Source organism: Cotesia glomerata, linkage group LG3 (assembly GCF_020080835.1).
Source record: "Cotesia glomerata isolate CgM1 linkage group LG3, MPM_Cglom_v2.3, whole genome shotgun sequence".
Taxonomy (NCBI): domain Eukaryota; kingdom Metazoa; phylum Arthropoda; class Insecta; order Hymenoptera; family Braconidae; genus Cotesia; species Cotesia glomerata.
In genome coordinates this window covers 399,448-422,001 of record NC_058160.1, presented here as the reverse complement: position 1 = coordinate 422,001, position 22,554 = coordinate 399,448, and the positions used below count along the sequence as shown (strand labels likewise).

Genomic DNA, 22,554 nt, shown 5'->3' with positions numbered 1-22,554 from the left:
GATCAGAAAATTAACATTTAGCTTTGTTTTGTATCGGCAAAAATAACTTGAACTCCGCTGGTAGCTCGTCTTCGGAGTAGAGTCTGTCGGAGAAATAAACACGCCTGATACGGCAATTCGCGTGGATTTGTACTCTCAATGTTTCGACGTAATTTGTTCCGTAAGCGCGTCTCGTGAAGTCTGCGAGGTTGAATTGGATTTGATTCCAGCCATCATCTAGCCGCATTGGCATCGTACAGATGAAAGGCTTCACTCGCGTAGTTGATTGGTAATTACTCGCACGAAATCTTCTACGGACGTTTTTATCGTCAATTACCTGCAATTAATTAATAAGTTATTTAATTTATCAATAATTTTGGAAAAAAAAATGATACTGAAGTTGAGAGACTAAGATACTAAAGTTAGCCGACATTTTTAATTTTTTGATTTTTTTTTTAATAATTAAATTATAACAAAAAAAATATTTTTAAAAAATTGCACTTACAGTTTTTAAGGTTTTTTACAAATTATATTTTTTTTTTTGTAGTCAATTTTTTAAATAAAAAACAAATAAAAAAATTTTTAAGTGCCAGCTAACTTAATTTTCATTGAGAGACTTGGAATAATTTTTAATGAAAATTAAAAAAATTTTTTTTATTGAAAAAATGACTAAAAAAAAATTGTCATTAGTTAAAAACTTGAAAAACTGTAAGTGCAATTTTTAAAAAATATTTTTTTGTTCTAATTTAATTATTGAAAAAAAATCAAAAAATTAAAAACGTCGGCTAACTTTAGTATCATAATTTTTTGGAATTTTTTAACAAGCAAATTATCGCAAGAAAAATTTATTAAAAAAAATTTAATCTTTGAAAACTCTAAAAAATAATAAATATGATTTTATAAAAATATTTTTCAGTACCTAGTTTATTTTAAATAAAAATTTAAAAATTGTCTGCTAATTTTAGTGTCATAAAAAAAATTATTATTACTTACTTGAACTTCAAAGGTGAAATATTTCTTTAGATTCTTAATAATCATTACTAAAAATGGCAGTTTTATCCCCAAAGTTTTCCTCGGGTCAGCTGGACACGTTATGTACGTAGTGCTTACATTGCTGCCAAGTATTTCGAGCACTAAACTCTGGATATCGTTGTCGGTGATGCGTTTTATGTGACCGTTTCGGACCTTTTTGTCCCATATCTGGAGCGGCTTGCTGCCGATCGAGTATAAAATTGATAAAAATCCACTTTGGAATGTATTTTTAAACATTTTTTCAATAAATAGTCACCTGGAAAAAATAACTAGCTTTATTTTCACTCAAAAAAATAAAATTTTTAGGCTAGAAATGAATACTTACTTGATATTTGTGATAATAAATAAATTCCTGAGGAAATAAATTATTTTTAGTTAGTAATTAACAATTGAGCTGGTATTTTTACTAATTTACTAATTATTGTTGACAATTATAAATTGTAAATTTGTTTGATCGATCACTGTTTTGTTATTAAAACTCTATCCATGGCAACATGATTGAGGTTATAAACAAACTTATGACTGTATCATAATTATATAATGACCGACTTTTTGAACTTTTATCGTTTTTGCGTTTTTGTTATTTTAGTTACCACCAGATGAAAAAATCCCTGTCAGTCGGTAAGGAAGAAATGTACCGAAGAAAAACAATAAAATGCTACTTGCCAAAGCTGAAAAAAAAAATGTCTCGCATCTCGTAAACTCTTGTCTGTCGTAACGTTTCTCTCTAAAATAATTTAAGTAACAATAACTCGTTAAAATAAGTATTATCTCGAAGAAATAACATTCCTGAAACAGTTATTGATAGTAAATATATTTTATTATTTTTCTACCTAAAAGTATTTCGACAATAAATAATAAACAACCGGGGCGTATCCCAAATTTCTTAATCGATTTTCGATCACTGTTTCGTCAAATTAAAATAAATTATTTTTTCATTTACAGAACTAGTTATACACTAAAAAATAATCCAAAAACCGGAAAAATAGTCCTGTGGAAGTTAAAGTGAGTGAAAAAAAAAGCAACGGAGTCGAGCAAAGCCTTAAAATGTTGATAATTAAATAAATGAATTATAAAAAATAAATCAGTGAGTTTGTTAGAGAGTTCCAGGAATTAACGTCAAAAAGAAAGGTCTAAGTTGAATAAATAATAAATTATTCAGCCAATGTGTGACTCAGCAGACTCGTATGTACAAAAGCTCAGTTATCTCCATCTGAATGACGATGGAGACCGAGTTCCTGGAGGTGGAGGCGCTATTGGAGTACCTGGCCACGTTGGAGGCTCCAAACCCGAGGCTCAGGTTCCAGTCTCAGGAGATCAGCTCAAGCATCATCACTATTTGCAGCAGCACTACCACCAGCAGCAGTACCAGCAGTATTCTCGGTCCAACAGGTCGATGAGTGCTATTGACAACTACATAGACGAGCATACCCAGTCGTACGACCGCGAACTACCCAGATATCCTGTCTCCAAGTCGATAGACCTCGAAGATAGAAATCCTGTGTATGAAAATATCGAGTACTACCCTGGACCCACGCACCCGCCGTACTATCATTCTTTGGAGAAGAAGAGCCCAAAGAGTAGTCCAAGGACTTCGCTAGCAGGGGACTGCTACGACCCTTCCTTCAGGAAGGCTCAGCCCCAGGTACCTACTAATAAATACACAGTGTCTCCAGCCAAGGAACTACCTCCTTACGAAGCTCCGCCAGTTTATGAGAATATCCAGGAAATTAATTATCTTGACGACGCTGCCCAGAGTAAACCTGGACCTCAGGTTCCTAATTTTTATCCAGCGAGTATTAATGGTGGAGATTACGTTGTGATGACTGGAAAGGTAATTTTTTTTATTTTAATTTCCATATGAATTTTGTTAAATTGCACTGTACTTTTTTAACTATTAACGTTTTTAAAGATATAAGCTCATTTCGATGTTACACTCATCAAGAGCTTTCATTTGAGTACCCACATGTATATTTTGATATATTTTTCATATATGCATATATATATAATATATATAAATATATCAAATATATGAAAAATTGATGTGAGTACTCAAATGAAAGGTCTTGATGAGTGTAACATCAGGATGAGTTTATATCTTTAAAAATGTCAATAGTTTACAAGATACAAGGTCGTTTCTTAATTACGTTAAATTACACTGTACTTTTTTAATTATTGACATTTTTAAAGATATAAGCTTATCCCGATGTTACACTCATCAAGAGCTTTCATTTGAATACCCACATGCATTTTCATATATTTTCCATATATACATATATATAAAATATATAAATATATGAAAAGTTGATGTGGGTACTCAAATGAAAGGTCTTGATGAGTGTAACATCAAGATGAGCTTATATCTTTAAAAACGTCAATAGTTCACGAGATACAATGTCATTTTTTATTTATGTATCTAGAAATAGAGCATAAATAAACTAGCCACAAAATTTTGTTTATTCTCTTAATAATCTAGATTTAGTCGTCAATATCATAATATTAAACCCCAACAGTAAATAAATAATTATTTCAGGTCCAACGTCCAACACGCGCTCCATCTTACGAAGTACCGTCAATAAACCCCCGTTACTTAACATCATCATCCTCAGCAAACGATTTACAAGTCCGAGGAAGCACATACGTTCCGCCATCAGAGCTGCAGCCCCAACTGCAGCAGCCACCACGGATGAATCCGTCGTATGATTCATCACCGCGTCACGCGGAGACTCACTACACGCGTATGAGTAATGACCACGTTCCAGGAGTAGGAGTAGGAGTAGGACCAGCCGGGTCTTACAGGTCTCTGAGTCAAGTGACAGATCCCGGACAGTATCGCGGCGAGAACGGACAGTTCAAGTACCCGAGTGAGCCAAGACACTCGCCAGTCTACGGTACAAGGTCCACAGACGCCCGTCTGCCCGGATACACGCCAGCGAACCCGCGTAATATAATGCCAGCGACCTGGAACACCGGTGAAAGGTACAACAGCTCACCGAGCCGCGAGTATGCCGCGAGAACTCCTGTCTACTCGTCGAACAAGACCAACGAAGGCCATGAGTCACCCTCTTCCAATCGCAGCTCCCCCTTGTACGCGATTCCGCACGCAGGGAGGGACCAGTCCAGGCCCAGGGACTCTGGACCGACTCAGCAGGACTCCAGACAGCAGAGCCAGAGTCTGAAGCACCCCAGCAGCCCGGTCCACCCTCCCCCGAGTCCCAAGGGGCATCCAGCTCTGCACCAGCCGGTCTCGCTGCCTCCCAGCGCTCCAGTGACTTCCAGACCCGCTGCTCAGTACCCGCCTAGTCCAGTTCGCGGCCAAGTCCAACCTCCAGTCAACAGCGCGACTGTTCCCGTTGATGATCTAGCACCAGTTCCAAGAATCACTAGCTTACCTCCCGGAGTCACCAGTGGTGTAGCTGGACCAGTTTTTCTCAATGCCGGAGTTCCTGTTCTGCAAAAACCTCCAGCTGAGTTGAACGCTCCAGTGATTGACAAACGTCCGGTGCCCAGTCCGAGCCCTACTACGAAAACTATCCAAGGAAAAGGCTTGCTGCCGTACAGCGTCACTCCTGCTAGACCTTCCGGGCCGACTGAGGCTGAGAGGAAGATCGAGGAGCTCACCAGACAGCTCGAGGAAGAGATGGAGAAGCAGGAGGAGGAAGGAGAGTACTTTGGAATTTGTCATACCTGCGGGGAAAAAGTCACTGGGGCTGGACAGGCTTGCCAGGCTATGGGGAATCTTTATCATACTAATTGCTTTATTTGCTGCTCATGTGGAAGGGCTTTAAGAGGAAAAGCTTTTTATAATGTTCATGGGAAGGTTTATTGTGAAGAAGATTACTTGGTAATATATTTTCATTGATATTTATTAATAAAATTTTGCTTTGTTAAATAATGACTTTTGTTAAATTGCACTGTATTTTCTTAAATATTGATGTTTTAAAAGATATAAGCTCATACTGATGTTACACTCATCATGAGCTTTCATTTGAGTACCCACATGCATTTTTGATATATTTTTCATATATACATATATATAATATATATAAATATATGAAAAATTGATGTGGGTACTCAAATGAAAGGTCTCGATGAGTGTAACATCAGGATGAGCTTATATCTTTAAAAATGTCAATAGTTCACGAGATACAGAGTCATTTCTTAATTGGCCACAAAATTTTTCTTATTCTCTTAATAATATAGATTTATTTTTTTTTTAGTACTCAGGATTCCAACAGACTGCTGAAAAATGCGCGATTTGCGGACACTTGATCATGGAGATGGTAATTAGAATTAGTTAATTGATGGTTAAATTTTTTTTTTTATTAATTGGTCTTTTTTTGTCTAGATACTGCAAGCGATGGGCAAATCATATCACCCAGGCTGCTTCAGATGCTGCGTGTGCAATGAATGTCTCGATGGTGTTCCATTTACAGTGGACGTCGACAATAAAATTTACTGTGTCAATGATTATCATCGTATGTTTGCTCCGAAATGTGCGTCTTGCGGCAAAGGAATAACTCCTGTCGAAGTAATTTTGTTTTAATATACGAATGCTTCAGATTTATTTTTCCAAGCTGGTAATTTAGAGTTAATTTTTATTATAATATTTAATATTTATTTTTAGGGAACGGAAGAAACCGTAAGAGTGGTATCAATGGACCGGGATTTTCATGTTGATTGTTACATATGCGAAGATTGTGGTATGCAATTGACTGATGAACCGGATAAACGTTGTTATCCATTAGACGGACGGTTAATGTGTCGAGCATGTCACATTGAACGTATATCACTTACTCAACCACGTGCTCCGCAACCAGTTTCTGCAAGTTATCAATATATGGGTTAATCAAAATTATTCTCTCTTACTTACCTTAATTAATTGAATTTTCGGTAAATATTTACAAATGGGGTCAACCATTTTAATTTTCATTTTTTTGAACAAAATTTTTTTTCTTTAATTTTTTTCTTTTTCTTTTTTTTTTAAATATAAAAATAAAAAAAAAAAATTTTATCCAAAAACATGAGAGCCACAATTTTTTCCAACTTTTGAAAGCAAAAAAACTATCGAAATCTTTATTTTTTTTTTTTCACGATATTTTTTATCATAATTGCGCCGTAAAAACAAGCAGAATAAAAAAAAAAGTAAAAAAATGTTAATTTTTCACCTACACGGAAAGAACAAGATGACACTGGATATCATCCTAGATTATATTCAGTGATATCTGTGGTGAAAAAAACTTTCAGATAGGAGCTAGAAAAATCCAGATTATACTGCGTGATATCTGGATTATACTCATTGTAATCTGGATTATACTAGCTACCATCTGAAATTTTTTTTCACTCACTATAATCTAGGATGATATCCAGTGTCATCTTGTTCTTTCCGTGTAGATATAGCCAAAAATAAATTTGACCCTACTTGTAAATAATTATCGAATTTTCTTACAGATGTTAGTAAGTAGGAATTATTAATTTTAAGGTAAAAACACAAAGAATATTTTTTTTTTTTTTTTTTTTCATTAATGTAAAATATTTATTTAAAAGTTATTTATTAATTTGCTGTTTATTTTTCTTGGAGAGCTTGTTGCAGAGACAGCTGTGATATATTTTGTTTATTTAGCATAATTTGAAATATTTTTTTATGCAATTTATAATAATTAGTTAATTAATTAAATAATAATAATCGATTTAGATTTGACATTGAGTATTTGATACTTTTATGCGACAATTGAACAAATTAAATAATTAGCACCAACAATGACATTATTTATAATTGTGTACAAACACGATATACCATTAATAATTAATTAGTTAAATATATAAGTAGTTATTATCGAATTCCGCATAATAATGGCTTTAAATAAAGTTTATTAAATAAATAATAAGACTGATATTAAACATATTCACATATTTAATTAATTAATAACTTTTTTTTACATTTATACGTCATTCTTTTCACAATCTATTTCATTTCTTACTCTTACATTCTTATATTATAATAATTAATCAATTATTACACAATTAATAATATTAATAGCAATAATAAATTAAATTTTATTACGGATTTTCTCTTTGTCAGTTTCTGTTAATTTTGGAATCAACTGAGTCAGTTTTTTTTTTGAATGCGATGCTGCACTTGCTTGATGACGCTGCCTGAAAATAAATTAACAGTTAGACCATATATTAATATTATTTATTAATTAACGACTAACTATGTACTAATGAAATTGTCAAACGCATGATTAAAAATATTTAAAACAATTAATGAATAAATGTTACGAAAAATAAAAAGCTAAGATTTCATTGACCTAGTGGATGTCTTACGAATATTCTTCATTGTTTGCATGGAAAAAAAAGATATTACAAAATTAATTTTTATTTATTTATCTGAGAGTATTTATTTTAGAGTAAGTCAGTACCTGAGCTGATGGCCGCTTGAATTTTAAATAGCCCATTTTGTCGAGATACCTTATTGCCATTGTCGTTCCACCTGAAACAAATTATATTTAATAATTGTCACTGGAATAAATAAGTAAATTATAACTAGCAACCTTGCAATCACTATGAAACTGCAGTGACTTGTGAAATATAAATAAATAAAATTATGCTTTAGTAAATAATGAATTTTGTTAAATTGCACTGTACTTTCTTAAATATTGACGTTTTTAAAAAAATAAGCTTATCCCGATGTTACACTCATCAAGAGCTTTCATTTGAGTACCCGCATGCATTTTTGATATATTTTTCATACATACATATATATAAAATATATAAATATATAAAATATACGAAAAATTGATGTGGGTACTCAAATGAAAGGTCTGGATGACTATAATGTCAGGATGAGCTTATATCTTTAAAAATGTCAATAGTTCTCAAGATACAAGGTCTTTATTAAATACTGACTTTTGTTAAATTGTATTGTATTTTCTTAATTATTGATGATTTTAAAGATATAAGCTCATCCTGATGTTACACTCATCAAGAGCTTTCATTTGAGTACCCGCATGCATTTTTGATATATTTTTCATATATACATATATATAAAATATATGAAAAATTGATGTGGGTACTCAAATGAAAGGTCTGGATGACTATAATGTCAGGATGAGCTTATATCTTTAAAAATGTCAATAGTTCTCAAGATACAAGGTCTTTATTAAATACTGACTTTTGTTAAATTGCACTGTACTTTCTTAACTTAATTATTGATGATTTTAACGATATAAACTCATCCTGATGTTACACTCATCAAGAGCTTTTATTCGAATACCCACATGTATTTTTCATATAAACATACATATGATACATATAAATATATAAAATATATGAAAAATTGATGTGGGTACTCAAATGAAAGGTCTCGATGAGTGTAACATCGGGATGAGCTTATATCTATGAAAATTTCAATAGTTCTCAAGATACAAGATCATTTCTCAATAAACCGATTTTATCATACGACTATTCGGGATACAAAATTTTTCTTATTCTCTTAATAACATAGATTAAATAAATAACTTACCAACAGTAACTGTATATCTTATTGGAGTACATAATTTATACATTGCGTAAACTACAGCCCAATGACCAGCACCGGAGTTTCTTATTAAGTCAATATATTTATCAGGTATCATCAAATACTCCATTATTGGAATTACATCTACACCACTGTAATAATTAAAATAAAATTTTTTTACATCTAAATAATCATTGATATTAATTTAGCAGACATCAATAATTTTAAGAATCAGAAAAAAAATTGACATGTAGAATTTTTAAAAAATAATTTCTTAGAACAAATTTATTTGTTAAAAAATTAATTAAATGACTGCTAACTTTAATGTGATAAATAATCACTGACAATAATAATAAAAATACTAACTTTTTGGCAGCCGCATAAAAAATGACAACCCAAACAGTTGACGTCGCAATATGTACTGGAGCCATAATATACCAGTAGTCTTTAAACAATTGTTTCATTTTTTGAAAGACATTCAGTTTCTTAAATTTTTCCAATGGTCCTTCATTGCTCGTGTCAACTTGTTCATCTTTTTTCTTATCCTCAACACTGGCATTGCTAAATTTTTGGAGCAATTGTCTATTGTATATAACAGGGTTTATATTTGTCAATAAATTCAACGAAAAATTTTTATTAGATGTCCTATGCCTTGTTGTATCTAAAAAAATTATAATATTATTATTATTATTGTAATTATTTTTATAAATTTTAGCAAAAAATAAACTTACCATGATTGGAATTATTAAAATTACTATAACAAGCACACACTCGGTAATTTGACAGTGACCGTAAATTAAAATAAGATTTAATTAATAAACTATTTATTACTGAAGTCCTTCTGATCATTACTTCCATTATTTAAAATAAAATATATTTAATTTAATTATTGTCCTATTGATTTATTATTGTTGTTTAATATTTATTACATCACCCAGATGGTTTATATTTGTATAAAACGTCAGTCAGGTTACTGTTGAACTTGTCATTTGAATATTTATTCAAAAACAATTTTTGTACTCTAATTACTGGTAATTTGATAAATATAAAGTTGCTTCATGTAATTACTCAGATATTTCTATTTATTGTACGGACATAATTTTTCGAATACGATTTAAGGTTAAGTATTTTTCTTTTAAAACGCATGTCTGAGAAAAGTTGTAATTTATTAACAAGATGGCGCTGCATTAGTTTTTTTTACTCATACTAGAATTTGAATTTGCGCGCGCAAGCGCGCGCCTGACTATAGCATTTGCATATATTTTCATGCTTATGATATATTCGACCAATCACGTTACGAATAGTTTGATGCCACATACATTTCATCTCAATTTTATGTTAGGAAATTATTATTGTTATTTTTATAAGCATAAATTAAAATTACAAAACTAATCTAAAAAAATTATGAAAATTAAGTTAGCCGACATCTAAAAATTTTTATAATTTTTTTCTATTGAAAAAATTATTACAAAACAATTTTTAAAAATTTACATTTGTAAAAAATTTGAGAAACTGGATTGCGGTCAACTAGTCAGATCGACAACATTCCGAATTATTAAAACTCTAGAAAATTTAAAATTCCGCTACATTCAAAGTTTATAAAATACATTAGCTTAAATAGAATACCAGCCGAAAAACAATTTTGTGAATTATAAAACACCGGGTTATCGAATAAAAGTAAATATAAATCTTATATTCCTCAAGAGTTAAAATTAATTTGATTTCGAAAAAGGGTTGTTCCGACGTATATTCATCCGAATACTTATCTATCCGAATAATGATTCGGCCGAAAATTACTCATCCAAAAAATTGGAAACTTTTCTTAGATGGTCCACCTTTACAATCATGAAATTTGAGTGTTTTCCATACATGCTTGTAAATTAAAATAAAATTAATTTTCAAAAATTAATTAATTTAAAATTGATGAAAATAATTAGTTTAAAAAACTTTCTAATCTAAATATAAAATTATTGACATTTTTCGGCTAAATGAGTGTTCGTCTGTTCATTCATTTTGGCGTATAAATTTTCGTTGTTATGTTTTTTAATTTATTGAGACTTAGTGACTTTGAAAGATTCTATTAATATAGCTTTAGTTTTTTCTTTATTTAAGATTATATTTTTCGGAATTTTAAAATTTGTAAAATTAATTATTTTAAATTACATTTAGTATTTACTTTCTAAGTTCTAGTAATTTATTAATTCGGAATGTTGTTAGTCTGACTAGTTGACTGCAACCCGAGAAACTGTAAGTGCAATTTAAAAAAAATATTTTTTAGTTCTAATTTAATAATTATAGCAAAATCAAAAAATCAAAAATTTCGGCTTTTATTCATATAAAAAAATTTAACAAACAAAAAATAATCTATTAAAAAAAGAAAATTTGACAGAAAATTTTTCACGAAAATAATAATTTTGTTAATTTTTAATGTCATCAAATTTTCATTAATTATCATTAAATAAATACCTATTATTTTGACCTTTAATTGCATTTGATTATTATCTGTCTAATTAGTAATACCTATTTAGTTTATAGTAAAATTTTTTCAGATAACAATCTTAAACAAAAAGACAAAGAAAGTATAATGGAATAAAAGGACAAAGGAGCAGGTGTTAAAATAATTAGACCTGAGTCCTAATCTTTCTGTTTGTTTTCGAACAAAGAAATACAATAAATGCCTAATAAACTATAAAATTAACAATTTTAAAATGTATTATACTATTGGGTAAATAAAAATTTAATGACTAATAATTAACAAAATTATTATTTTCGCGGAAATTTTTTTTTAATTTGCTAACTCATTCTTCAAAAATTTAATTTAAATTTATTAAATAGTATTAAATGAAAATTAATTTAGCAGATATTTGATCATTTTAAAAATAAATTATAACAAAAAAAAAAAATTGACGTAGAAATTTTAAAAAATTGAAAATGCAATTTTTTGGAACAAATTTACTTGTTAAATAAAATAAAAAAATTGTCAAATGACAGCTAAATTTAATGTCATTAATATTAAAGTATTAATAGTTATTCAAATTTTAATTAATATTTGTTAATATTGAATTTATTTATTTATTTTATAAATAAACGTATGGGGTGTAGACTATAAAAACCCGCGCAGTTTTACGCGCATGCGCATTCGTAAGTTAAATCTTGAGAAGGCTGCCGGCTAACCTACAAACTCAGTTGTTTCGGGCGAGTTGTTGTCGTGTCTCGTTGGTAATTTTCAGCCTATGTTGGTTTCATTTTACTGTTGAAAAATTGTTATAAATATAAATTTATTAATAAATATATGAAAGTTAATGAGTACTGATAATATTTAGTAATATTAAAACGAAAAATTTTTACCAAGTTTATTATATTTCGGTATAAAAAATTGAAAAATGGATCCGAGGCTACACCGCAGAGCTGAACCAGAGAGAAATCCTCGGGATACGGTAAATATTTTTGATTAAATATGAATAATACTAAAGTTAGCCGACATTGTTAATTTTTTGTTTTTTTTTTTTTTAATTATTAAATTAGAACTAAATAATATTTTTAAAAAATTGCACTTATAGTTTTTGGTTTTTTTAATTATTTTGTAATAATTTCTTTAATAAAAAAAATTCTAAAAATTTTTAGATAGCTAACTTAATTTTTATTAAATATAATTGAAAAAATTTAACATTTTCAAGTTTTTTAAAAAATTAATTATTTTTAAATAAATTTGAAATAGCCATCTGATGATTTTAATGTAATAAAAATTATTTAATTAAAGTTAATTTTTTTTTGTCATAAAAAACATGACATTTAAGTTTGCAATCACCATTTAAAAGCAATTTTTTAACAAACTTATGAGAAGAATTATTTTTAAAAAAATTGCATTTTCAATTTTTAAAAATTTCTAAATGTCAATTGTTTTTTTTTTATTTTTTTGCCATAATTTATATGAAAATAAATTTAGCAGATATTAAATAATTTTCAGAATTTTTTTTTAACAAATAAATTATGGCAAAAAAAAAACATAAGAAAAAAATTGGCATGTAGAAATTAAAAAAAATTTTGTTTTTGAACAAATGTGTTTGATAAAAAAAATTAAAAAGTTCTCTAATGACTGTTAACTTTACCGTCATATAATTTATTTGTTAAAAAAAATTTTTAAAATTAAAAAACAAGGTAAAAGACCCAGTTATTGACATTGGCCTAGTTGTTTGACACTTACAATTTTATTCTAATTAAAAAAATAGAATGTTCTCAAAAAATAAATTATCTTAAAATTTATAATTCAAAAATGTATTTATTAATTTATTAGAGTTAATTTGTTTTTTTTTTTTTTTTTTTTTTTTTTAATTACAATAAAATTGCAAATGTCAATAACTAGGCCAGTGTCAATAACTGGGCCTTTTACCTTATCTGCTAGATTAATTTTTATATAAAAAAACTGATGAATAATTTTTTTATAGATTGTAGAATGGCTGAATGAAGCAACAATGGGCACCAATGAAGTCAAGGTCGCTAACTTGACTAAAATTCAAGAATACTTAATAAACAAAAGCCCCCAGCTGATGACTACTTACCTGAATGAAATGTTGCTATTTTGTTCAGACCGTAGTGCTGATGTCAGGAAAACCGTAGCTGGTTTTATCGAAGAAGCTGGGTAAATATTCATCTTAAAAAACCCAATTTCTAACTTTAAAACCTAAAATTCTTACTAACTTAATAAATTTTCCAGGGACAAGACTCCAGACAGAATTCCCCAGATGCTAACCCCGCTTCTGCGGCTGATAAGCGACGAGGTAGCCGCAGTATCAAAACGCGCTGTCCGTGCGAGTAGTAGAATTCTCCGCGCGGCATTAAAGTGGATCGTCAGCAGTAGCTCTGCCGTGGTAACCCCGGAAATGGAGACCGCGTGGAACCAATTGAGTTCCTTGAAGGCTCACATAATAAAAATGATCGACAGTGACAACGACGGAATCCGTACGCAAGCGGTTAAATTCCTCGAAGGCGTAGTCTTGCTCCAGACACACGTGGACCCCGACTCACCAAAGCGCCCCGACGATTTTTCCCTGGAAGACGTTCCGTTGACCCTGAAAATCGCTCGTCGACGCAAGCTTGAAGAGGAGGCGAACCAGGTGATGGATTCGCTGATAAAGTTCCACGGCTCGCCCCACGTAAGTAGTGTTAATTTGATGGCATGCATGGGAAGTCTCGCGCAAATAGCTAAGATGCGTCCGCAATTCATGACAAAAGTTATCGAAGCGCTGCAGCGCCTTCAGAGCGATTTGCCCCCGACTTTATCCGACTCTCAGGTGACTAGTGTCCAGAAGCAGCTCAAGACAACATTACTCGCTCTGATGAAGCACCCTGCGAGTATCGAGCACGTGCAGACCATCGTCAAGCAGCTGACGCAGCTGGGCGCCAAGGAGCAGGACATTATGAAGGCTTATCCGAAGCCTGAAGACATTCGCAGGATGAAAAAGCGCCAAGCCGAGGCCGCTGCCGCTGCCAGCGCCGCCAAGCGCGCCAAATTGGAAACAATTATACCTACCATCCCAGTAGAAGACCCCGAGCCGGAAGTTTTGCCGGTTATTGTCAAGCCAGAGCTTATTGAACTGTCTGAGAGCTTTATTGCTGAAAGATTGAGCGTAGAAATTGCAACAGATTTAGTTCTTGATAGCATGACCTGGGTTCCAGACACAATGACTGCTATTTTTGCGAGAGAATATCAACCAAGTGTGTCCCCAGATTTGCAAGAGCAGCGACAAGCCGTGGCTAAGCTTTTGGCTGCTCAGATAAAGCAAGCCAAGGCTAAAAAAATCAAAAATAAGGATGATGACGCTGTTATGGAAGATTTAATTAAAAACCCGACTATCACTGTCGCTGAAGCCAAGCGCGAGCGAAAGCGCGAGAAAGACCGCGAGAAGGAAAAAGAAGCCAAGGCTGTTCTTGAAGCGGAAAAGAGTCTTGCTAAGCGCAGCAGAGTCAAAGTTCTGAAACTCGCTGAAGTTACCAAGCCCATGTCGAGAGACGCTAAGGAAAAGATGTTGCTAATGGCGGTTAATCGGATTCTCAGAGCTGAAAAAAGCGCGATTTTCGGAGGAGTTGCTTCAGCGCGGTCTAAAATTCTAACAACCCTTGCTGCAACCTTTAAACCTCATATCAGAGAAGCGGTACTGCGTTACATCTCCGAGGACATACGAACGAGGCTAGATCTGGCATTAAGCTGGCTCTATGAAGAGTTCGCACTGCTCCAGGGCTTCCAGAGACGGACCACTTTGAGCAGCACGCCTCACGAAGCTCCCAAACAGGCTTACAATTTTGTTTTATGCACTCTGGTCTCGGCTATTGACATCATCCAGGGCAAAGATCGGGACCTGCTGCTGTCCAGGTTGTACTTTGAAGCTCCGCTTATTACTGACGACGCTATCGAAGCTCTGAAGACCATTTCCGGTGATGAAACTCGGGGTTTAGCTCCTTTGAATCTTCTTAAGGAGATGGTGATCCGCCGACCTACCAAGCAGCTGGCCTTGCTGAACGTTCTGCTCTGTCATACTGGTCATGAGAAAGCGCTAATTCGCGAAATGTCGATTAATTTAATCGTTGAGCTCTACAGCCGCCCTGAATTGAGTAAGTTGATAGAAGAGTACGCTGTTATGTACCTCGGGTTCTTGAGACTTCCAAATCCACCGGAAATAGTCTTTGGTTCGGACCGTGGCAGGGAGACAGTTGAGCAACTGTGGTCAGAATCTACCACTAGAGCTTGTTTGAGTCTCTATTTAGCTTTGCTGGAGAAGCACCAGGACTTGATCCACGAGCTGGCAAGAGTTTACACTTCCATGCCGCCAGATGTCAAGAGAATCGTGCTGAGGTTGGTGGAAAATCCGGTTTGTTCTTTAGGAATGGCCAGTCCTCAATTGTTAGCGCTTGTAGAAAATTGTCCGAAGGGAGCAGAGACCCTGATCACTAGAATCATCCACATTTTAACCGAGAGGTCGCCACCTAGCGCTGAATTGGTATCTAGAGTCCGCGAGCTTTATCAGACTCGCGTTTCAGATGTTAGATTTTTGATTCCTGTTTTAAACGGACTGACCAAGCAGGAAGTAATTGCTGCGCTGCCTAAGCTTATCAAGCTAAATAATATTGTGGTTAAGGAAGTGTTCAACCGGCTCTTGGGAACTCTTAACAATGACACCGGAGTTTCTCACACATCTCCGCTGACTCCCGCTGAATTGTTGATAGCCTTGCACAATATCGACTCCAGCAAGGCGGAACTGATGAACGTGATAAAGGCGACTACCTTGTGCTTCGCGGAAAAACAGGTCTTTACTCAAGAGACTCTTGCAGTTGTCATCCAGCACCTGGTCGAAATTAACCCGCTGCCTACCTTGCTGATGAGAACTGTTCTTCAGAGCTTGTCGTCTTATCCAGGACTCAGCGGGTTTGTGATGAATATTCTGCAGAGATTGATTATGAAGCAGGTGTGGAAGTTCCCTAAAGTTTGGGAAGGCTTTGTTAAATGCTGCCAGAAGTTGCAGCCACAGAGCTTCGCGGTGGTTCTTCAGCTACCGCCTCAACAACTCGCTGATGCTTTCAAAATGTCCTCGGGGTTGAAGGAACGATTGGTTAGTCATATTGAGCAGTTTACTGAGAATCAGAAGGCGCATATTTCTTCAGGGATTATGGATGTTATTCAAGGGAAGCAGGTGGTTGATTTACATGATGACTTTGATATTGCTCCGCCTGGGGATTTTTCTGTGGATGGTAAAAGTGATGAGACTCCTGTTGCTGATCCTTCCGAACCTGCGCCTCCTGGAATGGATTGATGGGGTTAAATTAAATTAATTGTTTGGAAGGTTTTATAATAATTATTTAAATTGCGAATTTAATTTTCATGTTGGAATTTTTTTTTTTGACTCAGAAATTTTATTTTATATTTTTAAATTTAATTTTTACAAAAAAATACTAAAAATTAGGGTAATTATTTACAAGTGAGGCACCATTTTCATTTTCATTTTTTTTTTTTAATTTTGATATTTTTTTTTTTAAATATTTAAAAATAATAAACAATTAAAAAAAAAATTGATTACCACAATTTTAACAAATTTTCAAAAAATTTATAAATTTTTTAGAAATTTGTGATATTCAACTTTTTTTTTTTTTTTCAAAAAAAGATACAATAAAAATTTTGTCCAAAAAGATGGGAGCCAAAATTTTTTCCAACTTTTTAAAACAAAAAAAAAATTTTAAAAACTTATAAATAATTACCAAAATTAGACTTAGTAATTGTTTTAATAATGACATAAAATTTATCCAACGTGAATAAAAAATTCTGAATGATTTATTTAATAAAATATTTTTTCCGACGATTTAAATAATTATTATTATATCAAAGACACTAAGTAAAATTATTAATTAAATAATTAAGGTTTAAGTTAATTGTACATAAAATTGTCTTACTTATTAATAGTTCTACGAAAATATTTTTATTAATAATTAATCAGTCTTGTAAAACACAAGTATTAATTATTTATGTATAAGTTATTTAAGAAAAATATTATTATTACAAATGATGGAAATAATAAATAAATTTCATCCAAAATCAACTCCTGTGTCCAATAAATCTCGTAACATGAACGATGCCTTTTTTGGAAGGATTCTATAACAGAAAATTAATTAATTAATTTAATTATTATTAATAATGTTTGATAAACTTTACAGGAATTTATTTAATTATTCATTATTATTTATTAAATTATTGGTACCTGAGAACATGCCCGAGGTACAGTAAATAACCAGGAATACTGAACTCGGCATAGTTTCTTCTGACACCTTCTAGGATTTTCCTGGCGGCTTCAGATGCCGGCATTGTACCAAAGTAACTTGGTATTCTCAGACGAATGTCATTAGCGGTTTCGCTGTCGATGATAAAAGGGTAAATGTGGACAAGAGTGATTATAATGTTGCTGTTGGACTGTCTCAGCTCGGCTTGGAGGGACTCTGTGAATCCCTGGATCGCGAATTGGGCTGTTGAAAAAGGAACACGAGCACTGCGGCTCGCTGCTCCTGAAAATCCGGCTACTGAAGACAGCGCGACTATGTGGCCTTTGCCCAAGCGCTGCATTCCGGGTAGTATTGACTCTAGAAGCTTTTAATTAATTTAATTATAATTATTTAGATCCTTGAATAATTTTTTGATTATTTTAAATTATTTTATTAATGAAAAGATGATTGATAATTTACCCAAAAATGACTTAGTACGGCAACATCAATAGCTTCTTTAATATCTGGTGGCTTTTGAATTAAAGAACGCGAGCTTGGTACTCCACAGCAGTGTAATAGGATTGTTACTTCTCCTAAATCTTTACGAATTAATTCTACAGTATTTGCTACCTAAAATTAATCAATTGTATTCGAAAATGATCTAGCTTTAGCTGCATAATTAAGAATTGAGTTTGTATCTCGTCAACTATTGACATTTTTAAAGATATAAGCTCATCCTGATGTTATACTCATCGAGACCTTTCATTTGAGTATCCACATCAATTTTTCATATATTTATATATATTATATATATGTTATATGTATAAATGAAAAATATATCAAAATATGCATGTGGGTACTCAAATGAAAGCTCTTGATGAGTGTAACATCGGGATGAGCTTATATCTTTAAAAATATCAATAATTAAGAAATGACCTTGCATCTCGTGAACTATTGACATTTTTGAAGATATAAGCTCATCCTGATGTTACACTCATCAAGACCTTTCATTTGAGTACCCATATCAATTTTTCATATATTTTATATATTTATATATATTATATATATGTATATATAAAAAATATATCAAAAATGCATGTGGGTACTCAAATGAAAGCTCTTGATGAGTGTAATATCAAGATGAGCTTATATTTTTATAAATGTCAATAGTTAAGAAAGTACAGCACAATTTAACAAAAGATAATATAATTATTATTATTTATACAAAAAAATCAACATGTTTTAATAACCCGAGAAAAAATATTTATATATAATTATATATATTTATATATAAATTGGTTATATATGATTATATATGAAAAATGGCCAAATATAATCATATCTAATTATATATAACTATATATAATTATATATAACAATATTTAATTATATATTTATTACATCTAATTAATTATTGGGTTAATTTTATGGATAGAGTATTTAATATGGTCCTACGCAATTCTGTGTAACCAATTAAAATGCAAAAAAATATATCTAGATATAATTTCATGACTATAACACCAGCGGTCACCCATCCAACTATTAACCCTGCTCGATGCTGCTTAACTTTGGTAATCTCCGTGTGTCTTGAAGTTTCTGTCTGCTGTGCTGCTGTCTTAGATAATAATGATTCTATGATCTACATAGTGTATCATATGAGTTTATCATAAATGGAATATAAAAATTGATTTTATAATATATTTGGATAGTAATAATCTAACACTTATTTAAATAATAAAATAAATAATTATTTTACTATTAGGTATAATAGTAGCAGAGCAGACCAAAACATCTCATAGGAAATGTGACAAATTTTGTATTTCAGAATTATTTAAACGTAATTATAAACATCATTTTACACTTTTTGTGATTACCAAAAAAAATTTTTTTTTCAAAGAAAAAATTTTTATGTATGTTAATTATATATAAGCATATATAATTATATATACTTATATATAATTATATATGGGACTATAAACAATCTTGCATGGCTGTATATTGCACCATATATAGTTATATATAATTATATATGACCCCATGTACAATTCCATATATAATCATGTATAATTATATATAACTATATATCATCTTGCTTGGCTGTATATTGCTCTATATATAGTCATATATAATTTTATATACTCATATATAATTGTATATGGAACTATATATAATCCTGCATGGTTGTATATTGCTCCATTTATAGTCATATATAATTATATATGATTATATATAACCTCATATACAATTTCATATATAATCATATATGATTATATAGAAACATTTTTTCTCGGGTAATTAAATTTTGATTAATAAAATTAATGTGTTAAAATAATAATAATAAAATAGAATAAATAAAAAATAACATACTTGTTCCTTATCAGTAATATCACAAATATAGGGCTTAATAACAGCAGAATCACGTGAAGCCTGTTGGACAGTAGCTTTGCACATTTTATCATTTTTATCAATACAAGCAACTTTAACACCCAGCAGACATAATTGAAACGCTATTTCGCGTCCAACGCCGCGGCCGGCTCCTATTACCTGCAATTAGCATCAATCAATTTTTAATAATTGCCCTCTCGGGGAAAAACAATAACTCTTAATTAAATTTAGATTTTTACTTTAATCTAAATCTAAATCGTAATCCACCATTGGATGACATTACGAGTCGGAATTTTTTTCTTTATATCAACTACCAATTAATAAATTATTATTTATCGTACTGTATGCAGTACATTTACCTCTTAACTCATATCAAGGCTTAATATCAATAAATAATTCTCAATCACTGTGATTTAAATCTATTAAATTGATTTTTACGCGACAATATTACCATTTTAATTAATTAACGTTATTTATGATGGTAAAAATTTTAATTACCATAGCCACTTCTCCGCAGAGGCTTTTCATTGCCGGTGGTCTTAGTGTGCGGTAAAATGCGACAATTATCGATATTATTATTCCGAATAGTAGTGTTAATAAGTCTAACATTAATACCATCAAGGAGTAAACTTTTAATAGCATATTTTCCTAAAAAAAAATTAAATTAAATTAATTAATAAATCCATTTAAAAAAAAAATTATTGGAATTAATTTTTTAATGAATTTAATTATTTTTAAATAGAAAAAAAATTTAATTAACTTACCATCTGCATCCATTAATAATTTAAACAAATATAAACAATTAATTAAAGTAAATATTAACCTAAAGAATAATAAAAATATTACAAACCTTTTATATTATTTAATTAATTTAATAAAATTTTTCCAACCTTGGAAAGAGTATGTAATTTTAATTGTAATTTTTGCAACTTAATGACCTAAAAAAAATCACAAACAAACTTTGACCCGGAGAAAAAGTAAATAAATATATAATTATTTATATAATAATAATAATTATCTAGTATTGATATAAAAGTTATTCACGCGATAAAATAAAGTGGCCGATAAATTTCCAACGACAGATACATAAAACCCGGCTTTGTTGTGCCACGGTAATTATTTGGGGTTCAATTAGCAATTTTAAAAATATAATTAAATCGAATAAACATTAAAACAATTTTTTTATCGTTCTAATTTATTTATTTGGAATTTAAATTAGTAACTTTGCCGCCGAGATCAAAGCCCTAATAAATATATATATATATATATTTATATTTACATAGATATAACGAGTTAACGTGAACATGTGATATATTTAATCGCAATTATATTACATGAACGTTCAAGTGAATTCTGGTTAATCTACTTATTAATATCGTTACCAAACGACTACAAATATGAAGCATGTTTATAGATATTGACGTTCACCCTTTGACGGATAATGGATACATTAATTATATTTTACATTAAATATGCGTGCATATTAACAGTATATTTATAGAATAATTTAATTTATTTCACTCTATAGTTTACTTTTAAATGTTCTATATTAATTTTATTATTCATTAATTACGTTGGATTTTATTATTTTGCAATTGATTCTATGATTTAATTTCCGAAAGTAATTTATTTCAATATAATTTTATTAATAATATTGAAATATGTTTTATTAAAAATTTATTAATTTAATATTTTAATTATTATTAATTAATTTTTTAAAATGTCTACATAAAAATATTTAAAATTTTGAAGGAGTTTTTTTTAAAGTTTTTTAGTTCTATAAATTTGTTCCGTCAGGTTGTTTTTATTAAATTATTGGTAATTGATTTTAAATTACCATTATTATTCTCAAAATTTATTGCAAAAGTCCCTAAACTATCTATATCTATATTATTAAGAGAATAAGCAAAATTTTGTGACCAGTGTATTTGTATGATAAGTATTTAGGCTGCATTCGAAAATTCTCTATCTCTAGATAGATAATTAAGAAATGACCTTGTATCTTGAGAACTATTGACATTTTTAAAGATATAAGTTCATCCTGATGTTATACTCATCGAGACCTTTCATTTGAGTACCCACATCAATTTTTCATACATTTCATATATTTATATATATTATATATATGTATATATGAAAAATATATCAAAAAAGCATGTAAGTACTCAAATGAAAGCTCTTGATGAGTGTAACATCGGGATGAGCTTATATCTTTAAAATATATATTATATATATGTATATATGAAAAATATATCAAAAATACATGTGGGTACTCAAATGAAAGCTCTTGATGAGTGTAACATCGGGATAAGCTTATATCTTTAAAAACGTCAATAATTCAGAAAATACAGTTCAATTTAACAAAACTTCATTATTTAATGAAGCAAAATTTTATTTATTTTATAGTTCACAAGTCACGGCAATCACATAATGACTGCAAGATTGCTAATGAGTAATTAATGATAATAGTATCTAATTTATCAAACTGGTACTATGATTGCGGTAATTTGGAGCATCAGAGATAATTAATGTATAAGATAATTAATGTAAAATATCATCAGTTGGAAATAATTGGTTGGAGATGAGTGAAGTTAAGTTTCGCGAGTAAAGGCATACTAGGATTTGTAAGCGAGATCTTTCTTGGTTGTCTGCACACATGAGCACAACCTTTGATCTCCCTACAAATGAACTTGTATACTTGTTACTTGTTGTCAATTTAATCAACATCGTATATTAATTGAATAGGTAGGATAATATTCAGCTGTACCGTCTGTATCTGCGGCAAATATCTGGCTGAGAGGTAGCGATAGTAAAAGGGAAAAGGGAAAAGAGTTCGTACGAGCAGAACTGAGCGACGAACAACTCACGAGAGCTCTATTGACTTTTCGGTCTTAATT

General features: G+C 30.8%; 5 protein-coding genes across 8 annotated transcripts; 2 read left to right on the top strand and 3 right to left on the bottom strand.

Moving 5' to 3' along the window:
* Positions 1–10: 10 nt before the first annotated feature.
* LOC123260681 (cilia- and flagella-associated protein 20) lies at positions 11–1,545 on the bottom strand. The gene is made up of 3 exons (XM_044721940.1): positions 1,337–1,545; positions 973–1,267; positions 11–316 (listed from the first exon to the last, which is right to left on the bottom strand). The coding sequence occupies exons 2-3, from the start codon at positions 1,246–1,248 to the stop codon at positions 11–13; spliced, it is 582 nt and encodes a 193-aa protein (XP_044577875.1). The 5' UTR covers positions 1,249–1,267; positions 1,337–1,545.
* Positions 1,546–1,679: 134 nt separating this feature from the next.
* LOC123260674 (LIM domain-containing protein jub) lies at positions 1,680–5,929 on the top strand. The gene is made up of 6 exons (XM_044721919.1): positions 1,680–1,818; positions 1,957–2,845; positions 3,545–4,855; positions 5,232–5,294; positions 5,360–5,542; positions 5,639–5,929. The coding sequence occupies exons 2-6, from the start codon at positions 2,177–2,179 to the stop codon at positions 5,858–5,860; spliced, it is 2,448 nt and encodes an 815-aa protein (XP_044577854.1). The 5' UTR covers positions 1,680–1,818; positions 1,957–2,176; the 3' UTR covers positions 5,861–5,929.
* Positions 5,708–9,673, bottom strand: LOC123260679 (protein FAM210A). 3 transcript variants are annotated; one of them, XM_044721936.1, is made up of 7 exons: positions 9,262–9,673; positions 8,897–9,191; positions 8,537–8,682; positions 7,434–7,504; positions 7,323–7,345; positions 7,076–7,167; positions 5,708–5,834 (listed from the first exon to the last, which is right to left on the bottom strand). In XM_044721936.1, the coding sequence occupies exons 1-7, from the start codon at positions 9,386–9,388 to the stop codon at positions 5,809–5,811; spliced, it is 780 nt and encodes a 259-aa protein (XP_044577871.1). In that variant the 5' UTR covers positions 9,389–9,673; the 3' UTR covers positions 5,708–5,808. The 3 variants fall into 3 exon arrangements, with proteins under 3 accessions (XP_044577871.1, XP_044577873.1, XP_044577872.1); XM_044721938.1 differs by lacking the exon at positions 5,708–5,834 and having other exon boundaries at positions 6,908–7,167; positions 7,339–7,345; XM_044721937.1 differs by lacking the exons at positions 5,708–5,834; positions 7,323–7,345 and having other exon boundaries at positions 6,908–7,167; positions 9,262–9,672.
* Positions 9,674–11,713: 2,040 nt separating this feature from the next.
* LOC123260673 (symplekin) lies at positions 11,714–16,402 on the top strand. Its single transcript, XM_044721918.1, has 3 exons — positions 11,714–11,967; positions 12,976–13,169; positions 13,245–16,402. The coding sequence occupies exons 1-3, from the start codon at positions 11,914–11,916 to the stop codon at positions 16,333–16,335; spliced, it is 3,339 nt and encodes a 1,112-aa protein (XP_044577853.1). The 5' UTR covers positions 11,714–11,913; the 3' UTR covers positions 16,336–16,402.
* A 555-nt stretch (positions 16,403–16,957) lies between these two features.
* On the bottom strand, positions 16,958–20,566 carry LOC123260495 (17-beta-hydroxysteroid dehydrogenase 13-like). 2 transcript variants are annotated; one of them, XM_044721618.1, is made up of 6 exons: positions 20,508–20,566; positions 20,156–20,305; positions 19,640–19,816; positions 17,753–17,902; positions 17,275–17,657; positions 16,958–17,168 (listed from the first exon to the last, which is right to left on the bottom strand). In XM_044721618.1, the coding sequence occupies exons 2-6, from the start codon at positions 20,297–20,299 to the stop codon at positions 17,102–17,104; spliced, it is 921 nt and encodes a 306-aa protein (XP_044577553.1). In that variant the 5' UTR covers positions 20,300–20,305; positions 20,508–20,566; the 3' UTR covers positions 16,958–17,101. The 2 variants fall into 2 exon arrangements, with proteins under 2 accessions (XP_044577553.1, XP_044577552.1); XM_044721617.1 differs by lacking the exon at positions 20,508–20,566 and adding an exon at positions 20,422–20,450.
* Positions 20,567–22,554: the final 1,988 nt, after the last annotated feature.

What these genes read in the sequence shown, in the direction of transcription:
- LOC123260681 (XM_044721940.1), bottom strand. Translation starts at nt 1,248, where the DNA reads ATGTTTAAAAATACATTCCAAAGTGGATTTTTATCAATTTTATACTCG. An exon ending in ATTTCACCTTTGAAGTTCAA is followed by an intron (nt 317 to 972) that starts GTAAGTAATAAT and finishes AATTAATTGCAG; the next exon opens with GTAATTGACGATAAAAACGT.
- LOC123260674 (XM_044721919.1), top strand. Translation starts at nt 2,177, where the DNA reads ATGTGTGACTCAGCAGACTCGTATGTACAAAAGCTCAGTTATCTCCAT. An exon ending in ATTGTGAAGAAGATTACTTG is followed by an intron (nt 4,856 to 5,231) that starts GTAATATATTTT and finishes TTTTTTTTTTAG; the next exon opens with TACTCAGGATTCCAACAGAC. An exon ending in GACACTTGATCATGGAGATG is followed by an intron (nt 5,295 to 5,359) that starts GTAATTAGAATT and finishes TTTTTTGTCTAG; the next exon opens with ATACTGCAAGCGATGGGCAA.
- LOC123260679 (XM_044721936.1), bottom strand. Translation starts at nt 9,388, where the DNA reads ATGGAAGTAATGATCAGAAGGACTTCAGTAATAAATAGTTTATTAATT. An exon ending in TTTTATGCGGCTGCCAAAAA is followed by an intron (nt 8,683 to 8,896) that starts GTTAGTATTTTT and finishes TAATTATTACAG; the next exon opens with TGGTGTAGATGTAATTCCAA. An exon ending in TCAAGCGGCCATCAGCTCAG is followed by an intron (nt 7,346 to 7,433) that starts GTACTGACTTAC and finishes CAAACAATGAAG; the next exon opens with AATATTCGTAAGACATCCAC.
- LOC123260673 (XM_044721918.1), top strand. Translation starts at nt 11,914, where the DNA reads ATGGATCCGAGGCTACACCGCAGAGCTGAACCAGAGAGAAATCCTCGG. An exon ending in AGAGAAATCCTCGGGATACG is followed by an intron (nt 11,968 to 12,975) that starts GTAAATATTTTT and finishes ATTTTTTTATAG; the next exon opens with ATTGTAGAATGGCTGAATGA. An exon ending in GGTTTTATCGAAGAAGCTGG is followed by an intron (nt 13,170 to 13,244) that starts GTAAATATTCAT and finishes TAAATTTTCCAG; the next exon opens with GGACAAGACTCCAGACAGAA.
- LOC123260495 (XM_044721617.1), bottom strand. An exon ending in CCGTACTAAGTCATTTTTGG is followed by an intron (nt 17,658 to 17,752) that starts GTAAATTATCAA and finishes ATTAATTAAAAG; the next exon opens with CTTCTAGAGTCAATACTACC. An exon ending in TACCTCGGGCATGTTCTCAG is followed by an intron (nt 17,169 to 17,274) that starts GTACCAATAATT and finishes TTTCTGTTATAG; the next exon opens with AATCCTTCCAAAAAAGGCAT.